We start from the raw sequence: 20,903 nt of genomic DNA on the forward strand, positions 1-20,903 counted from the left end.
GGAGGGTGTGTGTGTGTGTGGGGGGTGAGCAACGTCATAGTGACGACTAAACCCAATGACCTTGAACAGGAGTAGAGAGAGGGAAAAATGGCTTCAGTAGGAATACTGTTGAATGATGCAGCAGGGAAAAAAGAAAAAACAAACATAGATATATAAACATATATATACTGTATATACAGACATATATATATACATATACACATATATAAGGCTGTCAGTATTAATGCATTAATCGCAATATAATATATATACATATACTGTATATATATATATTATATTGCGATGTGTGTGTGTATATATATATAAATATATACACACACATACATATATACATATTCATATATAAATATACATATATATCTATGTTTGTTTTTTATAACGGCTTCCATATATGTACAGTATATGCCGTTTGTTTTTTTTCGTAATCATCTAATATTGTTCTCTGAGGAAAAGTTATATCTCAACCATGGTCAAATTGACAGATATTTTAAAAGAAAATTGAAACCTAAAGCTGAAACAAATTCAAACAACAAAGCTGACACGATAATTCTTTGAATTTTATCATCAGTGCACATAAATACGTGTCCACATAGTCCATTACTGAACAGTAGGCAGAAGAAAAGTACTGTAGCAAACACTTTTTGTCACAGTTAGCTGGGACGGAGTGTGTAACACATGACAAATAAAGATTTACAACTAATTTACAATCAAATTTGTAACCACATATTTTTACTACAGCGACCCTGAGGAGGTTTTAATTCTTTAAAAATTGCACTTCCTTGCACTTTGGGGAACTACTTTAGTGTCTGTCCTATAAAAACCTAATATAAATATTTTAAAAATATAGCCATTCCATGTCAACATAACCAATTCTCAATACAAAATACAGAAAAGGTGCAGTACTGGGACTGGAATAGAAAATACTGCTTTAGGTAAAAATAAAAAAATAAAAAACGCATTTACTTAAGCTTTTTTTTTTTTTTTATCCATTTTTATCAATTTTGTTGTTTCCACTTCCAGGTTAAAACATCACTGCTTAAGAAGAGCAGGACAATAAAAGGAGTGTTGATGAAGAGGCACAGACCGCCATCCTGGTCCACTGGATCCAGTTTACTCTCTTGTGCAATGTTTCTCCAGCTGGTGAGATGTATCAGATGGTGGTGGTGGTGGTGGTGGTGGTGGGAGGGGGGGGGCAGGGGCATCACATTGCTCTTTGACACAGTTTATTGAGACAGCAGTAGGAGGAGAAGCAAGTCCTTCCAGTGCAGGCGGCGTGGGTCAGTCCTCTGCCGTGTTCTGACCCGGGGATGAGGCCTCTCCCTCCAGGCCCACCCTCCTCAGAGACTCCTTGTACTTCCCCCGTCCTATGTTCACGATGTCCTCGATCTCCTCGGCCAAGTCCCTCCTGCCGCCGTTGATCAATGCGGACCTCAGCATGGACACGGCTTCCGACCCAGCGCTTTTCTGTCTCCGGGCCCAGGAGAAGAGCATGTTGCGCACCATGGCCCCCAGGTCGCCCCTGCCAAAGCATCAATCAGAGTTAATTAAAAGTCCTGGTAATATTGGATTGACATTGTGTATGAGATATATGTTATGGACAAGATATCTTATTCTCTCAAAGTTGAAAAAGAAAGGTTCTGTAGGATCTGGTCCAAATGGACTGAGTACGTAAAACCAATTAGATGTGATTTCCTATGAATGTGCTCGTGTCTTGTGTGAACCTGTCCTGTCAAACAGCCGGTCCGAGACCTCGCCGGAGAGGTGGTCTCGGTTCACTTCCAAACGAACCAAGGTGCGGTTCGGTTAGTGTGTGAAAGCGACCGCACCGTGGTACCCTGCCCCGGACCGTTTTGTCCAATGATTGAACGACCTTTGCACACAAGTGGGTTTGTTGTCAAATCCTGGGACTCTCGCGAAAATTGCAATGTGAAAAGGAACCGCACCACACCAAAAAAAGATGCATTGTATTTTGGTCCGGACCAAAGAGAGCGAACTACAGGACTTTCCTGGTGTGAATACGCCCTTTGACATTTAGAATAAGCAGCCCCTGATTCTTAATCAACATCACCAGGAAGCAAAATATTAATAAATAAATCCTGAGAACATCCTGTCAGTAGATATAAAATGGTGCCTGATATAGATGCTTTATGCAGACTTTGTGCTCTGCCTCACGGATGCGTCATGAGGTTTTCTGGGCACAAGGAGCAGCAGCAGCAGGAGGAGGAGGAGGAGGTGGGGGATGCGGAGGCGGAGGGGGGATGGGAGGGACAGATGAGCATCGGCCTGTGTATAATCTCCTACAGCGTCCCAGATGGCTCGGCCGTGGCCGACAGTGCAGATTAACAAACACGCCTCACTCCAGAGGAGGCGTTTACATCATTCAAGCAGGTCTACAGTCTCTACTTGAAATAGAAGAACCTAATAGAATAAAGCCAATTTAAAAAAAAAAAAAACGTCAACACTTGGAAAGCCAAGGTCATGATTCATCCCCACCAGCAGAACCAGATGCTGACACTTCATGCTGAGGTGCCGTTGATGAGGAACAAGCAGCCGCAGTAGAACCCTGGCGGTAGCTCCGCCCCTTTTTCTCCTCAAAGGTGTCTGATTTGTCAGGACACATTCTTATGGGTTGAAAATCATCCCGACTAGAACTTTTCAAGGCTGCTGAGCAAAAACTCAGAATCATAATTAAAAAAAAAAAAAAAAAGTTCTTGAAACTGACTTGTTGTTGTGATTGATGTGTTCCACCTCTGTGTATGTCAGGCCCAGGCTGAGGCCGATTTCCTGCCACTCCCGGCCGATCTGCCGGGAGATGCAGACCAGATTGTCCTCCGTCAGCAGGCCATTCTCCGGGTCGCCCAGGTTCAGAGGCGGATACTGGCCCTCGCCCAGGTTGAAGTTATTCTCCGAGTTGAGCGCCGGTGGAAATAATCGAGGAGGAGACACTTCTGAGCAGTTTCCCTGGGGGGGGGTGGAGGGGGGGCACTTTGTCAGTTTTAACAGGCGACGGAGACGAGAAAAACGAGCCAGGCAGTAAGAGAGCTACAATTAAATGACTGATGTGACTGACGGGAAGTTTGAGCGGTAACGTTGCAAGCCACTGGTTTTCATGTTCCTTCCTCTTCCTGGCCACTTCCTTCGGCAGGTCACTGGAAACCTTGCCTCGGTAGAACGACACCTGGGGCAGAGGAACACAATACAACGCCCGTTGAAATAACAAGCAGACGCTGAATCACGGGACCCAATTTTATTCCTCTGGAGGTGACGGCAAGCCGGGTGGTTTCGCCATCAGCTGCTCCCGGTTTTAATCCCGTCTGGAGCGTGTACAGTATGTGGCTAATTTTTCACCTTTCACCCCCATCATGCAGTGCAGCTACAATCACCTCTTGTGTGCTTTTTCTTTTCTTTTTCCTGCGGCCTCACCGGTTCCTCCTGTGATTTTAATCCTATGCTAAGAAAACCTCGATTTTTAGTGTGGGCATTTCTCCACAAACAGCCGCTTTTGTCTTTTTCCAATCAGCCGTGAATGACTTGACTTTGGTGCCAAAGTGGGCAAAAAAAAAAAAATCCTTGTAGATCCATCTTGAAAAGCTCCAATCTGAATTTTATGTCAGTTTGATCACAATCGGATATTTTCCCTTTTTTAGTCAGAGAAGAAAAACAACAAACGAAAGGTGAAAAACTTGCGCTTTGTACAGGACTCTGGTGCATGAAACCATCATGGCCACAGCCATGAAATCTCATGGTTTGTTTGTTGCCTACATCACTCGGTGCGCTCCTCCAACCGGTTGCGCGTCAGTCTAACGTGCACATGTTCAAATAAACCCCATGAACGAGGGACCTGAACGACCTGCACAGAGGAAAAACGGGTCCATTATGAGGTCCACAGCTTGTTGTTGACCGTGGGTTGTAGGTAAGCACCGTGTTTCCCTTCCTAGCCCTGTTTTTTTTTTTTTTTTTCTACCAGTGTTTACATTCTGTGGGGGCAAAAAAAAAAAAAAAAGCCGGCCAAAGCCTACAAGCAGTTCCTGTTAGGGGCGTGTCCATGTGTCAAGTGGCAGCTCTGGGTGGTGAAAACAGCAGAGGAACTGTTCACCTCAGGAGACCGGTACACACACAAAACGTTGTCCCTCAAGACATGTCGGTAGATCAAGATGTGATTCCGCTTCATTACTACTAGGGCTGGGCAAGTTAACGCGTTATTATCTCGTTAACTCATTTATTTATAAACGCCGACAATTATTTTTAATCGCACATTAACGCATGTTGCTCACGTGCTGTCAGAGCCGTGAGTAGGGATGGGCGATATGTCGGCGTCTGCGTCATATCGTCAAAAAATAGCCGTGAGTTTCTAATGTTGATATTTGTGAGCGCACTTCTTTAACACCTGGATAGGGGATGTGTGTCTCACTGTGGGGTGTAACGGCAACGCTATTTAATGACATTCACCTGTGCGCCTCGGATGGCTTGGTGTAGTGGGGTGAGCGTCGGAGGTCATTGTGATAAAGAATAAAGTAAATAAAAAAGAACCTCGAACCACGTGTGATTAATCATGATTAATCAGGGAAATCATGCGATTAATTGCGATTAAAACTATTAATCGTTGTCCAGCTCTAATTACTACACATACTTTAATAGTTGATTAATGATAATGATTTCCTTATTATTGTTGCAACAAATTGGCATATTGAAATGTATTAGTTATGTCCCTGTATGCTGCAAATGGCAACTTCTGTTCCTATTTCTTTGTTTCCTAGTTGGCCCTTTTCCTTTTCTCTGTTCTCGACACCGACGCTAAACGGCGTCTTTGGAGTTGCATCGAGTTGATGTCGTCTCTGTGATAATATTTGACTGAGTCGTGATTCACGACTGTGACTCACACGCTATCTCTGCCTCCTGCTGCCTCTCTCGGGGCCTGGTGTCAAAGGTCACTGGTGTCAAAGCTGCCGCTTGGGTTTGTGGTTAATCAACCCTAAATCGTCCCGCTTAAAGCAGCATTCAGACTGCCAGCCAAAAGCCGATTTTTAGCCCGCCCAGATTGAAACCGGATTGCTCTTTTGTAGTCTGAACAGTCACAAATCACATGAAATCCGATTTTTGCAAAGCGGATTGAAAAACGGATTGAAACCACCTTCAGGAGGTAGTTTCAAATCCCATTTGGACAATTGCTAAAAACAGTAAATACAGTCGGCTCTTAAAATCTGATTTGAGAAGGTATCTGATTTGAATCAGATTCGCCTGCGGTATGAACGCAACCCAAGCTTTCAGCTCTGGTGCCTGCCACATCAGCTGATGTGTTTTAATGCCTGGCCTCACCCTGTCGTGGTAATACAGCACTGTGTGAACGCGGCTCTGCCGTGGTGAGAATGCTAAGTAACGAGGGATATGCACATTCTGTGGAGCACGTGGCCGACGGGCCTTTGCATTGTTACGTAATGCAAAAATAAGATTTGCATTGTGTTTCATTGCGCGGCCCCGGACAGAAAACACAACACAAGTCGCTGTATTCCGGCCGTAGTGCATTCTTATCTGTGGAGCACAATGTCTTACTTGTCCCCTCACTGTCTCCCGTTGACCCTCAGCAGTGCAGATAAACACTTCCTTCATATTCTTCACGCTGGAGCAAAAGACAAAACGCAGTCTCCCCTGCACACAAGCTGGACTGTCTGGAGAGGGAGGACAGGAGCACATTGGTCGGACATTTCTTAAAGACACATCACCACTAGAGAGGCCCAGAGCAGGACGTCAGACCTGTTTTCAGGGCCAAGCCCATCTCGAAGCCGGCGAAGAACTCCTCTCCCTCCATCAGGTTGCACAGATCCGAGGGCAGGGGGCCGTCATATTTTTCCGACAGACACTGGAGGGCGCTGTCCACCTGATCCGGTGAGAAGGCGCCGTTTAGCATTTCCACAGCCATATAAATGAGAGAAGGTGCTGAAGCATGTGGGTGGCAAAACTACAGAGAGGCTGGCGAACCTTGCTAGACGGTAAACACTGCAGCGCGACTTGCGAGGGATCATTCTTCCGCTGCTGGACCAGGAACTGGACTTTGTACTGTTTGAGCTTCTGGTAGACCGTGCGGACGGTGCCACAAACCAAGCGCTTAGTGGTGTACCACAGCCAGTACCTGTGAGGAGGTGCACGTGAGGGAAGTGCACGTCAGGAAATGGACACGGCAGGATTGGAATAAGAATTGAAACAGCAAAAGGGGCTCACCAGGAGAAGTTTTTGATGTAAAACACGGCGTATAAATGGGTGAGCTGGAGAGACACTTGAGATGTGACGTCGGTCCAATTCTGGGCAGATGGATCTCCATGCAGGAGATGCAGACAGGACCTGTCGGCATTGTGGCCTGCAGCAACACGGACATTACTCTCAGACACATTGAAATACGGGGATACATCTATGAAAATGGTACAAAGAAAAAAAACAGAGATATCTGGAATTTGAGAATTGGTCGGGACAATCAAGGCATTTTCACACCTAGAGTGTTTGCTCCGGTGGGAATGAACCATGGATGGATTACAAGAACTGGATACCGTTTTGTTTATATGAGGTTTATATGCTGATGAGAGGAAACCACAGTTAATTGAAGACCAAGCAGCTCTGGTGTGAAAGGCCCCGTTTATGAGCAATATTTTGCTTGTGATACCTGTGACTCCAGGGGGTAAGGGGATCTGAACTTTGATGGGCTGAAGGAAGTCAGAGTTGGAACTCTGCGAGAGGCAGAGGAGAGGGCTGACGCTGGCCTGAGGATCTTCACACAGAGCCTGCACCTCTGAGACGGACACTTGCAACACCTACAAAAAATAATAAATAAAAAAATACAAATCATGCAAACTACAGAAAAAAAACAAACACAAAACACAACAAACTAAACCGTCTGGCTACCTGTAATGTAATGGTGCGGGTCCCCAGGGTGGAGTCAGGGGGGAAGCGGAGCTTCACCCTCGGGTCAGCGGAGGAGACCAGCAGAGTTTTGGCTGCAGACAGAGAGCAGCTGTCCCTCACTGGGCAGGACACCACCATGAACCAGGAGAAGTGGAGCACGGCACAGCAGGCCAGCTGCAGGGGCCACAAGACACTGATGTCGTGATACATTTTTTCACTACCAAAGAAAACAACAACAGGAAAGAAAAATGACAACACTGATGCTGTACCTTGGCTGGACGTCCGCCGGGGTGACTGCTGTGGCCCTCGCTGCCCCTCCGCAGCACCGTGGGCAGGATGTCCCAGGACGTCCCGTCAAACCTCTGCACCAGCACCTCCCTCTTCTTTGACCGGTGGTACGGCACGCACACCTCCACCGGCTGAACAGGTTGACATGTGATAAAACGTCGATCATGAAAATTAAAGCGGAAAAAGAATCAGCATACTATCAGCAGTTTGAGTGAACCTAATACAGCGTTTCTCAACTGGTGGGTCACGACCCACTTTTGGGTTGCAGAGCTGTTTTGATTGGGTGGGCGGTTTAAAGTGGAATTTTAAAATATAAACCTATAGAGAAAATATTGGGCATTTATTTAGCCATTCGATATTTTCAATAATCTATTTACTAGACATGATAGAAACAAGGCTAGCGTTTTCATTTTCATGGAATAAATATTAGTGCTGGGGAATAAATTTGGGTTGCAACTTCATTATAAGAAAAGAAACGTGGGTCTTGCGTAGGGATGCAAATTATCGATTCATTAATTAATCATTCGTTGATTGATCTTATCGATCGATTTACGATTAATTGATAAGCAGCGATTTTTTTTCTGTTCTAATGGGTAAAATCAGTATCTTCAATCACAATTAAGGATCCAAAGGAGTATTGAAAATATTACGCTACCACTGGGACAGCGCCCCCCGCTGGCCTGACACACGGTGTGTGAATCGTTTCTGGCCCATTTCAAAAGGACAATTTGAAGATACTGCTGGATTAGAACCAACACACACTGATTTTACTTCTTTTTTTTTTAGCAAAATCATAACATCCAAAGTTTATTACTATTCTCACGTAGATTCCACACTGCGGCAGTATTATTACTTATACGTGAGTTTCATGTAGTTGTTGTGGTTGATAACTTCTCCCACACCTTCAGAAATGTGATTTCGTGAGGAAGGAGCTCCAGAGGACAGCTCAGTAGGATGTGATGCTCCTCCAGTCGGACCAGCTTCCGGCTTGGAAGTTTCTTCGCCCACTCCAGCTCGGCCGGAGCCGCCACGCAGCCTGGGGGGAAGAGCAGCTCAGCCCCCCCTGGGAGAAACACATGACAGCCCGCAGACGTAACACTGAAACTGAGGGGCAAAAGGAGCATGAGTGTCTACATGGACAATAAATCACAGCAGAGGTGTGAAAATCAAAGACGTGTGCTGGCTACAGGTGGCCTTTTTACCTGTGCTGATCAGAGCTCAGGTGCAACTCCGGAATCTTTGTCTCCGACGGATCTGGTAAAATCAAGTGACAGTGAAGACTTCATCTTGTGGCACAAACTTAGACAGCCCACCATCTACGGCTATAGTCAGCTGAATCTCTTGATACTTCTGCGCTCACCAGGTGTGGGCGGGAGAGGAGGCGGAGTCGGGGGCCGTCCCAGGAGATTGTCACGCGCGTCTATTTTCAGCTGCGGCAATTTATCCAGACTCCGGGGAAGCAGGTGGAGATCGTTGCTGTGGACGAGAAGCTCCCGTAGCGACAGGAGAGAGCCTAGGAGACACAGACCGACAGTTTGCTTTTTAAACCACAACGTGATGAATCCAGTTGATTAATGACACGGTCCCTCACTGAAGGATCAACACAACTTTTGTGGAAGTTGTGGAATGGATGATTAATAAAAGGCTTAATTACCAAAATATCACTGTTGGAAAATTGGAAATGGAGTGACGAGTGGGCACTGTGTAAAAAATAATGTGTGTCTAGTTTGACAAGATAGATCAGCAGGATTTAAAATTAGTAGGGCTCTCAAACAATTTTTTTAATCGCGATTAATCGCAGAATCTTCATAGTTAATTGCGATTAATTGCGGTTTGAATTGCGTGTGTAAAATTCTTTTAATTAGCATTTCAAGGCAGTTTTAACCCCATAAAGTAAAGCATTTCTTACCAGGAATCGGCCAGAGGGGGCAACTACGGGTTAGCAAAAGGGACAAAAAGGCTTACGCTAGGTTCACACCAGAAGCAAATGCGAATAAAAAAAATGTACGCATTATGGATTGCATTTAACTAATCGCGATTGACGCGTTAACGCTGACAGGCCTAAAAATTAGATTCAGCTGCTTCAAAGTTACACCGTGAACGTCTATGACAGAGTTGGACATTCACTCCTGGACTCACCCAGACTTTCCGGCAGGTTCCTCAGCCTGTTATGGGACAAGTCCAGCTTCGTGAGAGTCTCCAGGGAGCCAACTTCATCAGGCAGTTGTTGTAGGAGGTTGTGCGAGACATCCAACGTCTGCAGGGCCTTCAGGTGACCCAAACCTGGCGGCAGAGAGACAAGCTCGTTCCCCAGGAGGGACAGGAAGGTGAGCGAGGACAGCCGGCTGACGTCGGCGGGCAGAGCCGAGAGGCGGTTGTGACAGAGGAGCAGGCAGGACAAGCCGGGCAGGTCCAGGATGCAGGCGGGCAGACGGCACAGCTGGTTGAAGGAGAGATCCAGGTGGACCAGGTGGGAGAGGGACGAGATGGAGGAAGGCAGGTCGGGGAGGAGGCCAGGTAGAGGGTCACCACTGGCGTCATAGAAACAGTGTCCTGGAAACACAGTGTAAAAAAGTCAGTCGGGACGTTGGGAACCGGACAACATATATTTTGCATGCTTTCTCTTAGTGTTTTGTGAAGGTTTTATAGGTCCCATTTTAGGGATGCAAATTATCGATTAACTCATTATTCGTTAGTTGATTGATAAGCGTGATCTTTCCTGAGAACCTAAACTTCACAATGAAAAATGTGTAAGGAACACATCATTTAACCCTTAAATAACGCTGAGGATCCAATGTGACCCATTTTTACATTAGAGAACAGTAAAAACACCCTAAACATTTATCCTCTGACTTTAAGTTGACTTCTAATGGGTCACAATTCAACTTTTTTTTTTTTTAAGTTGTTTAAAAGTAACTTGTTCCAGGTATATAATGACCAATACAGTATCTACAGGTGAATTGCTCTTTCCTGCCACTACAGTGTTTTAATTAGTGATGTCCAATATTGACCTTTTTACCGATAACAATCGATATCAACTGATACCGATATATATGGTTGCGGAATTAACACATTATGGATAGTGATGTCGTCAGTTACGAACAAGCTATTTTGTTAGCAGCCAGCCACCACTGAAACCACTCTGCTGAAACACGCGCGTTGTTTGCTGTTACGCTTCGAAGCAGTTTGATGACATCAAGTATAGTAGACAAGTAAGTATTGATATTTACGATTCAGTATTACCAGAAAATTCGAGGAATTCATTCTTTGGCACGACCACTAAATTCAGGAGAAATTTAACAGTCATATTTTTTGTAATATCTTTCCCCCGATACCGATATTTTCCGATATTAATTTTTAATGCCTTTATCGGCCGATAATCAGGAAGTCAATAATAACGGATTTCCCTAGTTTTAATGATATTAACTACCCGTGTAATTAATCAATTATCGAATTAATCGATTCATTCTTAACATCCCTATCACATATCGAACAATTTTTCAGACCTTTAGTTTCCATCCCAAACTCCAGTCCAAGGACCTGCATTTAACCCTGTGACAATCAAATAAACAAGTCATTACCCCTTATGGCAAGTGAGCGCAGGTGGGGGAGACGGTGGAGAACTCCCAGCGCTTGGTTCAGGCTCTCTTCGTCCTCCGAGCCCAGCCTCAGGTATCGGACCCCACTCAGCTGCTCTGGGACGGACCTCCACAGGTGAGGCAGGCCTGCCGCTCCCCCCTGGTACACGTCCAGGGTCAGCCTGGTGTCGGTCAGCACCGCGCAGAGCTCAACAGAAGGGTGCCAGGGCGGAGGCAGAGCCGGGCCAGAACATGAGGAGGAAGAGGAGGAGGAGGATGGAGGGGGATGAGGGAGAGGTCGGGAGAGGGAGGAGGAAGAGGAGCAGCTCGATATGGAGGGACCGCAGGTGTCCATGAGGCTGGAGGGAGACGCGGAAGCAGCATCCCACTCTGGCTCGACGCCCTCCGGTTGAATTTGAGAGGGGACGCCGCTAGACGACTGATGTGCAGCCCGCGTCTCCGTTTTCTCCCTATTCTGGAGTGAAAGTCCTCCCCGGAGTCTTTGGGCCACATTGTCCACGGCCTGCTCGGCAGCTTCTTCTTGCTGCTCCTCCGCCGGGCTTCTTCCGTCCATTAACACCGGTGCTCGCTTTGAGCTAACCCCACACTGACCTCTTCGGTGGCCCTCACGCTAAATGATGCGTCTGACAATCTCCATGCAGAGCGAAATAATTGAGAAAAGGCAACGACTAGTGGCTTCCGAGACATTTTTAAAGTGGTGTTGTCACTAATTGCTGAACAAGGCTAGCATCCACGTGTCTTCACTGTTAGCATAACAAAAACACGATAATGTACCTCTGCCGTCCTTGAAATCGCTATTTCACTTGTCGCGAGTCTGCGTTCTAATACGATGCACTACACTGACTAACACATTTCTCAAGGCGAACTCCACTCCACACCACTCCACTCCACACATCACTTCCCTTCTCTTCTCTGGAGCACTTCCGCGAGTCCTTCGTGATTTGAAAGGAAAAGTTTTGCGTCACGGTAATTCATTGTTTTAATTTCGGAAATGTGCCGGCGAGCGGTGCAACGAGTCAAACCTTCGCTGTCAGGCAGGAGAAAAAAGGGCCCGCCTCTCTGGTTTGTTCCGCAATAAAAACCAAGCGCACAAAACGCTGATCCCGCCAAAGGAGGCGGCACAGATGTTGCAACGTGTGCGTTTACTGCAACTGCCCAGTTTTGCCGCTAGGAGTTGCTGTTTGTTTGTTGTGCTGAGCATTGACAGGAGGAACGATTTGTTTCGTGTGTGTGTGTGTGTGTGTGTGTGTGTGTGTGTGTGTGTGTGTGTGTGTGTGTGTGTGTGTGTGTGTGTGTGTGTGTGTGTGTGCCTAATGTGGTAATAGAAATACCTTTACAAATAGATTGCGCATTTTCTATTCAGAGCGTTTTTTTTTTTTTTCACTTTTTAGAAACTAGGTAAACATTAGTTATGGTTTTTTTTTAGAGCTGATGTCATCTGAATAAACAAAAACCAGAGAAACGTGGAGTGATTGCTGCAAGTGAGCTTAATCGATCCATCGTGAGAAAATCGTTAACATGTCGGAACACAACATATTTTTCTGTGCGATAAAAGTTTGTCCAGACCAGAATGTTCCAGTGAATTTCACTAACTCTAACAAGCCAATAAAACGTGTTAGTTATTTTCAAACGATCCTGATAAATATAGCGAAGACGATCCGAAAATCATCGCTCTCCCCGAGTCAAACATGATGGCAGTTGCAGCAGCAGCTGGATCCGCTCGTCGACTAAAGCCTTCGGCGTAATTCCTGCGTGCGTCACCCCCGTTCCCTCCTGCTGGCCAACCCTGGAAGTGACGTTTTCAGGGTTAGAAGGATGCAGACCCTGAATTGAGACACAACCTTGCTGTGTCCTCCGTCTGAAGGAAGCGTTCTTCGAGGACCCGGCCTAGAAGGACGGACCAAACCCCGCCTCCCCATAACCACAGGGGACGATCTAGCCTTCAGCGTATTTCCTCGTTGTGTCACCGCCGTTCCCTCCTGCTGGCCAACCCCAGAAGTGACGTTTTTATAGCATCAAGCTAACCATTGGTTCGCCATCTAACGATGTTGTTCGATATTCAAATAAATAAAATCCCGATGTTAAAACTGCATATTTTATGTGAAATTTCAATACTCAAATTTATATGAAGTGTCTTTACCAGTACATGCTGCTAATTTCAACTGACTTCCCAAGATCTCACGATGCTTTGCAGCAGCATGCAAAGCATTATGGGATACATAAGTACGCGATTGATAGTAGCGGTGCATCCTTGGAATCAGCTTAAATGAGGGCGCATTCCGAGTACGCTTTTTGAGCGTCCTAAGTACCCTTGGGAATTGGGACAAGCCTTTGCGCAGTGCTATGACGCAACTTCCTTTCAAATGCGCACTTCAAGGATGCAGACCCTGAATTGAGACACAGCACCTGAATTGAGACACAGCACCTGTGTCTCAAATCAGGGTCTGCATCCTTCGAAGCATGCATTTGAAAGGAAGTTGCGTCATAGCATAGAAATTTAATTATTCAAATTTCACATAAAATATTACGTTTTTAACGTCGAGTTTTTATTTATCTCAACATCCAACGTCATGGTTGGATAGCGAACCAATGGTTAGCTTAATGCTATGTAAAAGTCAATTCCGGGCTTGGCCAGCAGGCGGGAATGGCGGTGATGCAAGCAGGAAATACGCCGATGGCTAGACCGTCCCGTGTCTATGGTCCCGTGTGGTTACCGGGGAGGCGGGTTTTGGTTCGTCCTTCTCGGACTGCGGTCAAGCCAACCGACAGTTTGACAAAAACGGTCCAGCCAGCAGGCACTCGCTTTTTGCTAGCTCTGTGAACACCAGGTATTACGGTGGTCACTGTACTCAATGGGGAAACTAGATAGAATCGCTGTTCTCCGTACTTGGTTTCAGATTAACATTATTGGAGATGTCCTAATTGTCACTCCATCATTCCACTTCGGGGTGTTAGTGCACCACCCCAGGAACCCCCTCAATGAATTTCAGCCATTTCTGATGCAGCATTTCAGAATAAAGCTCATTCAAAAATTGATTTTTTTTTTCTGTTTATTATTCTTGATTTCAGATGAAAATATTTGGAGAATTCCTAATTGTCACTCCATCATTCCACTTCAGGGTGCTAGTGCACCACCCAAGGAAACCCCTCAATGAATTTCAGCAATTTCTGATGTAGCATTTCAAAATAAAGCTCATCCAAAAATGTGCATGGAGCATTTCAGAATAATAAACATAAAAAACGTACGAAGGACGCAGACTCTGAACTGAGACACAGCCACAGCCTCAACCAAGTTGTGTCAGCAGCAGCCTGATCTGTGACATTGTCCGTTCTTCTCACTTTAGATTGGGCGGATTGGCGTTAACCCCTCACTTGTGATTGGACGGCTCGGATTTAGCCTCCGCCCTGCACCCTGTCACGCTAACAGGGTTGGAGGAGGAAAAACAAGTGTCGGGGCGAGCCGGGAGGACACGGTGTTTCGCTCTCGCTGACTGACAGAGTGCCGGGTTCTGGTCAGCGCACCTGTCCAACTGACCACAGTCACATTTAGGGAGGGAGCTGCTGTACTTTCAGCCAAGTGGAATTAAACGACGTAAAGCGACTCGTTAGCTAAAAGCAAGCTAAAACACCGTCGGTGTCGGCATGTAAAGAGGACAGCATCGGCAAAGTTTGGGCGTCAGTTCCTCTTTGTTGTTGTTGCTGCTGCTGCTGCTGCTGCTGCTGCTGCTGCTGCTGTTGTTTGAACTTTGCCTCGGCGACAGCGAGCGAGCGACACTCCGGACGGTCGGCCGGCGGCATGTTTCCCCTGGACTCGCCGTGGAACATCTCGTTCGCTGGCTGCGGCTTCCTCGGCATCTACCACATCGGCGTCGCCAGCTGCCTGGTGGAGCAGGCGCCGTTCCTGGTGCATCACGCCAAGCACATATACGGAGCATCAGCCGGGGCGCTGACAGCCACGGCGCTGGTTACTGATGTGTGCCTCGGTACGTCCCGTCCGTCGGTCATTTTGTTTATGTTTATGTTTTGGTGTATAATTAGTATGTTGTTGATAAACAATAACATACCATTGGTGCGTGAATGTTTAACCGTTACACTCAACAACACTTGTTAATTGGTTCAGAATAATCACTTTATTTCAATAGTCTTGCCATGGTTATTGTAAGTGTACACAATAGAGTATTTATGCACTATGCATCTTCTGTATTACTATAAAAAATAATTACTGTGAGAAATTCAAAACATACTAGCAACTATTTTCAAGAAACATTCAAACGTTCAATCACAAAACAAAGCCAAAGAATAGAAGAGTTGTTGATTCCAAACACCTCTATCCCTATATTAGATTATTTTTTACTTTTTCCTCCTGTTAATCACTCAACCACCTCCGCAGGAGAGGCCGGCGCGAGCATCATCGATGTGGCCAAGGAGGCCAGGAAGCGCTTCCTGGGACCCATGCATCCCTCCTTCAACCTGGTGAAGATCGTGCGCCACATGCTGCGGCGCACGCTCCCCGCCAACTGCCACCAGCAGGCCAGCGGCCGGCTGGGGATCTCCCTGACGCGAGTGACGGACGGGGAGAACGTCCTGGTGTCGCACTTCAACAACAAGGAGGAGCTGGTACAGGTGAGTGTGTGTTTGTTTGTTTGCTGAGGCCCTCTGGATGATGTTAGTGAAACCTGTGATTAGGGTCAATGACCTGGTAATAAGTAATTTTTTTTAAAAAGTGGAAAAAATAACATTTTCATGTCACTTTTTCTTTACACCAGGCGTGTGTGTGCAGCGCCTTCATCCCTGTTTACTGCGGCCTAATTCCACCAATGCTGCAAGGAGTGGTGAGTCAACCAGCGGCACATGTCGAAGTCGGCGCTCTCCATGTGTGTTTCCCCACACATTTAATCTACAGCGGCAACCTATTTTTCCCCCGCTCGCATGGCGGCTCAAGTTAATCATTAGGCTCAGCTTCAATCACAAGAAGTCATAGTTTCCTTTTTTTTCCTTTTTTTTCTTTCTTTGTAACTCACCTTTGACCTTCCCTGGCCCTGCCCTCCCTGGTTCCCCTGCTCGCAACTCTGTGTTGTCTTTAGCGTTTCCTGTGAAAATGGAAACTAGAACTGTTTTTTCTGCCAGGCCCATACTAGAATAAAGGTTTTCTAGGAACAGTTGCGCAATGCCTGCAGCACCCATTCCCTCCCCCCGACCCTCCACCACTGTTTGGTTTTAAGAGCTTACACGTGCTTGTGTGTTTAGTGCTAGGTTTTTTTTTGTGTGTGTGTGTGTGTGTGTGTGCCCGACCCACAATGCGGTCAATCTAGTTGGCAGAGAAGTAAAAGGACGTTCTATCCTCTCAACACCCCCGTTGCTGTAATTGGCCAAAACTGATGTAACTGTATCATCTCTGTTTACTCACAATCATACGACCTAGTTTAAGGAGGTCAGGAGTTTCAAAGAAAACAAATCAATAGTCAGGATGCAGTCAATGTGTGCCGTGCCCCGGAGGAGCGCTCGCCGCCCGTCAATATTTTTTTAAAGAGGACTCTCGTCCGGCCTCGGCCCCTGACGCCGGTGCTTGTCTCGTCACGCAGCGCTACGTGGACGGCGGCATCTCTGACAACCTCCCCCAGTACGAGCTGAAAAACACCATCACCGTGTCGCCGTTCTGCGGCGAGAGCGACATCTGCCCGCGGGACTCGTCCACCAACATCCACGAGCTGCGCTTCACCAACACCAGCATCCAGTTCACCCTCACCAACCTCTACCGGGTCTCCAGGGCTCTGTTCCCGCCGGACCCCATGGTAGGATCACCTGACCGCTCACACCTGACTCACGCACACGTCTACCCCCCAACTGTATTGATCCGCTTGGATGAACTGCAGTAAACCCAGCGGCCTGACGGAACAATAACCCGCATGTTTGTCTCTGCCGCTCGAAGGTTATGAAGGCCATGTGTAAGCAGGGCTACAAGGACGCCCTGCACTTCCTCAAGAAGAACGGTAAGGAAACATGCCTCAGGCGCATCAGGCCATGCTGGAGAAACACAAACAAGATTAGTTTGTGTTTCTTGTTTTGCATGTTTGCAAAACAAGTGGATTTCAGAGAGCGGAGCCACTTCCTGGCTTAGTACATTATCAGAATCTTACCCCAGGGGAGGTATCAGTGTCCTTTGTGATATCACAGAGTGATGATTTCCAGAGAGTGGGTTATGTTTTTGGAAAGTTGTTAAAGTGAATTTTGCACAATGATTCCTAGATTATTTTTTTTTTATCCTGGAAAGTCAACGCGCTCTTTTCCTCCTTTCTGTTCCTGAGGGTTGCTTAATTTAAACGGGCCTCTCAGGGACAGGCCGCTGCTGGCCAGGAACGAGGACTGCGAGGACTGCGAGGACTGCGAGGACTGCGAGGACTGCGAGGATGGGAAGACGGACGACAGGGATGAAGAGGGACCAGTGGCCAGTCAGTGCAGCACCTCCATAGAGGAGCACTTCATCGAACACCTTCCGCCCACCCTGCACAAAGGTGACTCACACTGAAAGCACAAGAAAGGAGGACTGACGAGAAAAACATTCAACGCATATATGTATATATGTATATGTATATATATATATACATATATATATATATACATACATACATATATACATATATACTACTGTCCCTGTTACCGTTTGGAATTCTGACCCTTTTTGTCTCCTGCTGCAGCTCTACTGGAGGCCTGCATGGAGAGGAGGAGCCTGGTGCAGAAGCTGAACAATCTGCTTCCAGTCAGGATGGCGTCTGCGCTGATGCTCCCCTACACCTTCCCTCTGGAGTCCGCCATGTCCTTGACTCTCAGGTAAATTAAATACTGTCTTGTCTTGCATCAACATTGGTGTTTTTAGACAGAATTATGGTGCTGTCCAGTTTAGAATTACTGCACTTTAATTAGATTATTACTGTCTGTAATATTATTTATTTATCACGTATGAAACCTATTTATTTCTACTTGTATTATCATAAGAGAGTGTTTCCTGCGACTCGCTGTCTGCAGGTGATTGTAGCTATATTTCTAATATCCACACGTGGGACTAGTTATTCATTATCCAACCCATTTGTAGGCTCTTGGAGTGGCTGCCTGATGTCCAGGAAGACATGGGCTGGCTCCGAGAGCAGATCCTGAAAGTTGTTCATCACATCCTCCGCCAGGCCTCTAGAAGCCTCTCCCAACACGTCTCAGCCAGGTGGGTTTCACAACTTAGTGCACCCGACATTGAAAGGATTTTAACAGAAAATAGAGCAGCTAGGTTTTGGCCACTTGGGGGCAGCAGAGTTCTTGTTCAGGGGGGGAAATCTGTTGTTGATGAAAGGACTTCCTGCTACTGAGAACCCAAACGTTTTTGCAAAATCGCAAAGTGCAAAACATTAAAAAGTACATGTTGTAGGCTGACGCAAATGGTTAACCCACTAACCTGGGATTTGTATCAGTGCCCTCTTTGACATCACAAAGTGCAGATTATTGTGAAAAAAAAGTCTGCCAAGTTCTACGTTTTGTGCAATAAGAGATCTTTAGAGCCTCTGCTGAAGCCAACCACATCCTCCATCGTGCTGTAATGCTAATGCTAATCGCCGCAGGTTCTCTTGCCAGCTGGAGCTCCACCACTACCAGGCGCTCACGTCCCACATTGGCTCATCCAGCTGCCTGTTTCCCACCTGGGTGAACAACGGCAGCTCCTCCGTCCTCGACGCCTTCTCGCGCCTCGACCAGTACAAGAGGCAGCTGCTGTCCGGAGGTCTGATCTTCAACATGGACCTGCAGGGCTCCTTCACAGCCAACCCAGTCTCGTCGGCCGAGCGCTCCACAGCCATCACCTCATCCCCAGAGGGTCTCACAATGTAAAGGTGGTTTCCGAGAGTTTCTGGCCTCCGGACCAATCAACATACTGGCCCCAGACCCAACAAGACCTTCAGTCAATCTGAGTCTAATATTAGCCGGCTTTATTTCTGAGAATTTTTAAGGTTTTAGCGGTCTGGGAATTGTCAACCAAGTTGCACTGGGGTTGGATAGAGCAATAATCTAACTGATTTGCACGACTTGTGTAAGTGTTTTAATGTAGAACTACATCCAACGTGAGGATGTGCGCACTTCACAGTCATGTGCAAGCATGGAGGAGGGTGAGAAAAAGAGGTGTGGTGCAAAGCCATAGAGAAGGAAAACACGGGACTGCACCAGTCCGTTTGTTACTCCATTACTCTGATGCAAGTGTCAATGCAATTTATGTGTATTTAAATGTGAATGTCCTTGTCTTTAGTCTTTTTTTTTTATATACGTTTTTTTTGTTTTGTTTTTTCGTGTGCCAATCAAGAAATTAATTCAAGAAATTTGTGTCAAATAGACTTTTAAGGTGTTGTGTAATTGCAGCTTTGAGGCTAACTCTCGCTGTACATTGCTGTAGAAATGTACCAAAAGGAAACCTGTTTTTATTTAATGAATAATTTGCACCTAAGTGTTGCCTTTTAGAGACAAGTCAAAGTGCCATTTCACGCTGATTGTCCAAATTGTGCCTCATTGTTTATGTGAATAATTGACTTGAATAATTATTTTGTGAGATTCTTCGATAGCGTTCTTTCTCTGTTTTCTTTTCCCAAAGCAGAGTTTTGTGAGGGACGGATTTTTAGGGCATTGTTCCTTTCAATTCAAGATGTGTGATCTTCTGTTTTTCTCTGAATCATTTTACTTTTGTTCTCTGATTTACGAAAGGAAAAAGTGTATGCTGTCATGATTTTGCTGAAACCGAAATCTTTTTCAACATGAGTTGAAAACATTTTAAAGGGATTCACATTCATGCCGTTAATGAATAAACAGGGCTCCTTCTGTTTTAACAGTAACTACCGCTTGTGGTGCTGTGGATGTTTTTCTCTCTGCTGTCGGTTCTCAGAGATCAGTTAATGAACAGCGGCGTTCACAGTACACCCACTGCGCTGTGCACACAGAGCAGGGAACAGCGTGCACGTGTCTCATATCAAAGTGACAAATCAAAGTGGAGGGCACTTTGAGGACAAGCTCATCGATTGTGATGTTGTTATGATACCATAGAGATGCTACATTTGTGATGATACTCCTACTTGCTGTATTTGAAAGGTTCTTGTAGATGTCAAAAATAGTCGACAGTGTCAAGGATTTAGTTGAGAAAGTCTCTCACCAGCCTTTTTTTTTTTTAAGTTGTGCGTCATGATCATGTTCCTCTCTGAACCACAAACAACTATTAACGTGACGTGATGACAAAAAAAGACAGATGGCGACAAAAGGGGCCGCAGAGACAAAGAGGATTTACTGGCGACGAGTAAATAAGCCCTCGGCGCAGTAGCGTCCTGTCAACAGTAGAGGCGCACGCTCGCCAACCCGGTTCCCTGAAGGCATCCCGTGTCCTAACGCGTTTCCCCTCAAATAATAAAATGTGTCTCTGGCCGGTACTGTAAACAACAGCGATGTTTACCTTGGCGCTGTGTTGTGCCAACACTTCACAATACCTTTTAAGTGATTTCAGGGGAGGGAAAAAAAAAAAATTAAAGGGCTTGTGCCTGCTAACTGAAATAACAGGTTTTGCTTCTAACTTTTGGATGGCAAGCATTCCTTAAGTCCATAAGAGGAGGTTTCAGGACGAGGTTATGTTGGTCTGCTTGTGTTTGTATGTTTGTTTTTGAAGTTTGACAGCACCAACTTTGTAAATGCAGGCACCACAAAGTAGGCCAACCGCCAACTGCTGAAAGAGTTTGGATATTGTTGAAATGTATGGTCATAAAATTAACGATGCTTATGGACATATATGGAGAACTGTGGTGTTTAGGGTAGTTCCAAATAATCAGTTACATGAAATGAACTCTGTGTCGCTGTTGTATGATAAGAACATTTATCCCATAAAAGTGTTGCACAACATGATAATTTCAATAAAAGTAGTTCAGTCCATAAAACTAATACAACGAAAGGACAAAAAAGAACTATGTCAGTTTTCCTCGTGTACGTCTTAATTATGTAAATGCATAACTTTTTTATTTTAGACACGAACTTTAAAATAATAATAATAATAATAATAATAATAATAATAATAATAATAATAATAATAATAATAATAATAATTCTGAAAACACATTTATA

The 20,903-nt window shown here is 45.7% G+C and overlaps 2 protein-coding genes across 4 annotated transcripts; one reads left to right on the plus strand and one right to left on the minus strand.

The window, feature by feature from the left end:
* Positions 1-536: 536 nt before the first annotated feature.
* pidd1 (p53-induced death domain protein 1) lies at positions 537-11,994 on the minus strand. Of its 2 annotated transcripts, XM_076028592.1 has the most exons (15): positions 10,761-11,990; positions 9,319-9,732; positions 8,540-8,692; positions 8,382-8,433; positions 8,082-8,283; positions 7,161-7,310; positions 6,892-7,065; positions 6,653-6,800; positions 6,217-6,352; positions 5,977-6,127; positions 5,752-5,875; positions 5,551-5,666; positions 3,071-3,178; positions 2,723-2,961; positions 537-1,519 (listed from the first exon to the last, which is right to left on the minus strand). In XM_076028592.1, exons 1-15 carry the CDS (start codon positions 11,329-11,331, stop codon positions 1,279-1,281), a joined length of 2,979 nt encoding a protein of 992 aa, XP_075884707.1. In that variant the 5' UTR covers positions 11,332-11,990; the 3' UTR covers positions 537-1,278. The 2 variants fall into 2 exon arrangements, with proteins under 2 accessions (XP_075884707.1, XP_075884708.1); XM_076028593.1 differs by lacking the exons at positions 537-1,519; positions 2,723-2,961 and adding an exon at positions 3,763-3,850 and having other exon boundaries at positions 10,761-11,994.
* A 2,087-nt stretch (positions 11,995-14,081) lies between these two features.
* On the plus strand, positions 14,082-19,636 carry pnpla2 (patatin-like phospholipase domain containing 2). Of its 2 annotated transcripts, none has more exons than XM_076028595.1 (9): positions 14,082-14,761; positions 15,169-15,401; positions 15,545-15,610; positions 16,361-16,570; positions 16,708-16,768; positions 17,084-17,290; positions 17,474-17,606; positions 17,869-17,991; positions 18,396-18,601. In XM_076028595.1, exons 1-9 carry the CDS (start codon positions 14,575-14,577, stop codon positions 18,466-18,468), a joined length of 1,293 nt encoding a protein of 430 aa, XP_075884710.1. In that variant the 5' UTR covers positions 14,082-14,574; the 3' UTR covers positions 18,469-18,601. The 2 variants fall into 2 exon arrangements, with proteins under 2 accessions (XP_075884710.1, XP_075884709.1); XM_076028594.1 differs by having other exon boundaries at positions 14,092-14,761; positions 18,383-19,636.
* Positions 19,637-20,903: the final 1,267 nt, after the last annotated feature.

Source organism: Nelusetta ayraudi, unplaced genomic scaffold, assembly GCF_046127955.1.
Source record: "Nelusetta ayraudi isolate G7.1 ecotype Tasmania unplaced genomic scaffold, CSIRO-AGI_Nayr_v1 ptg000026l, whole genome shotgun sequence".
NCBI classification, from domain to species: domain Eukaryota; kingdom Metazoa; phylum Chordata; class Actinopteri; order Tetraodontiformes; family Monacanthidae; genus Nelusetta; species Nelusetta ayraudi.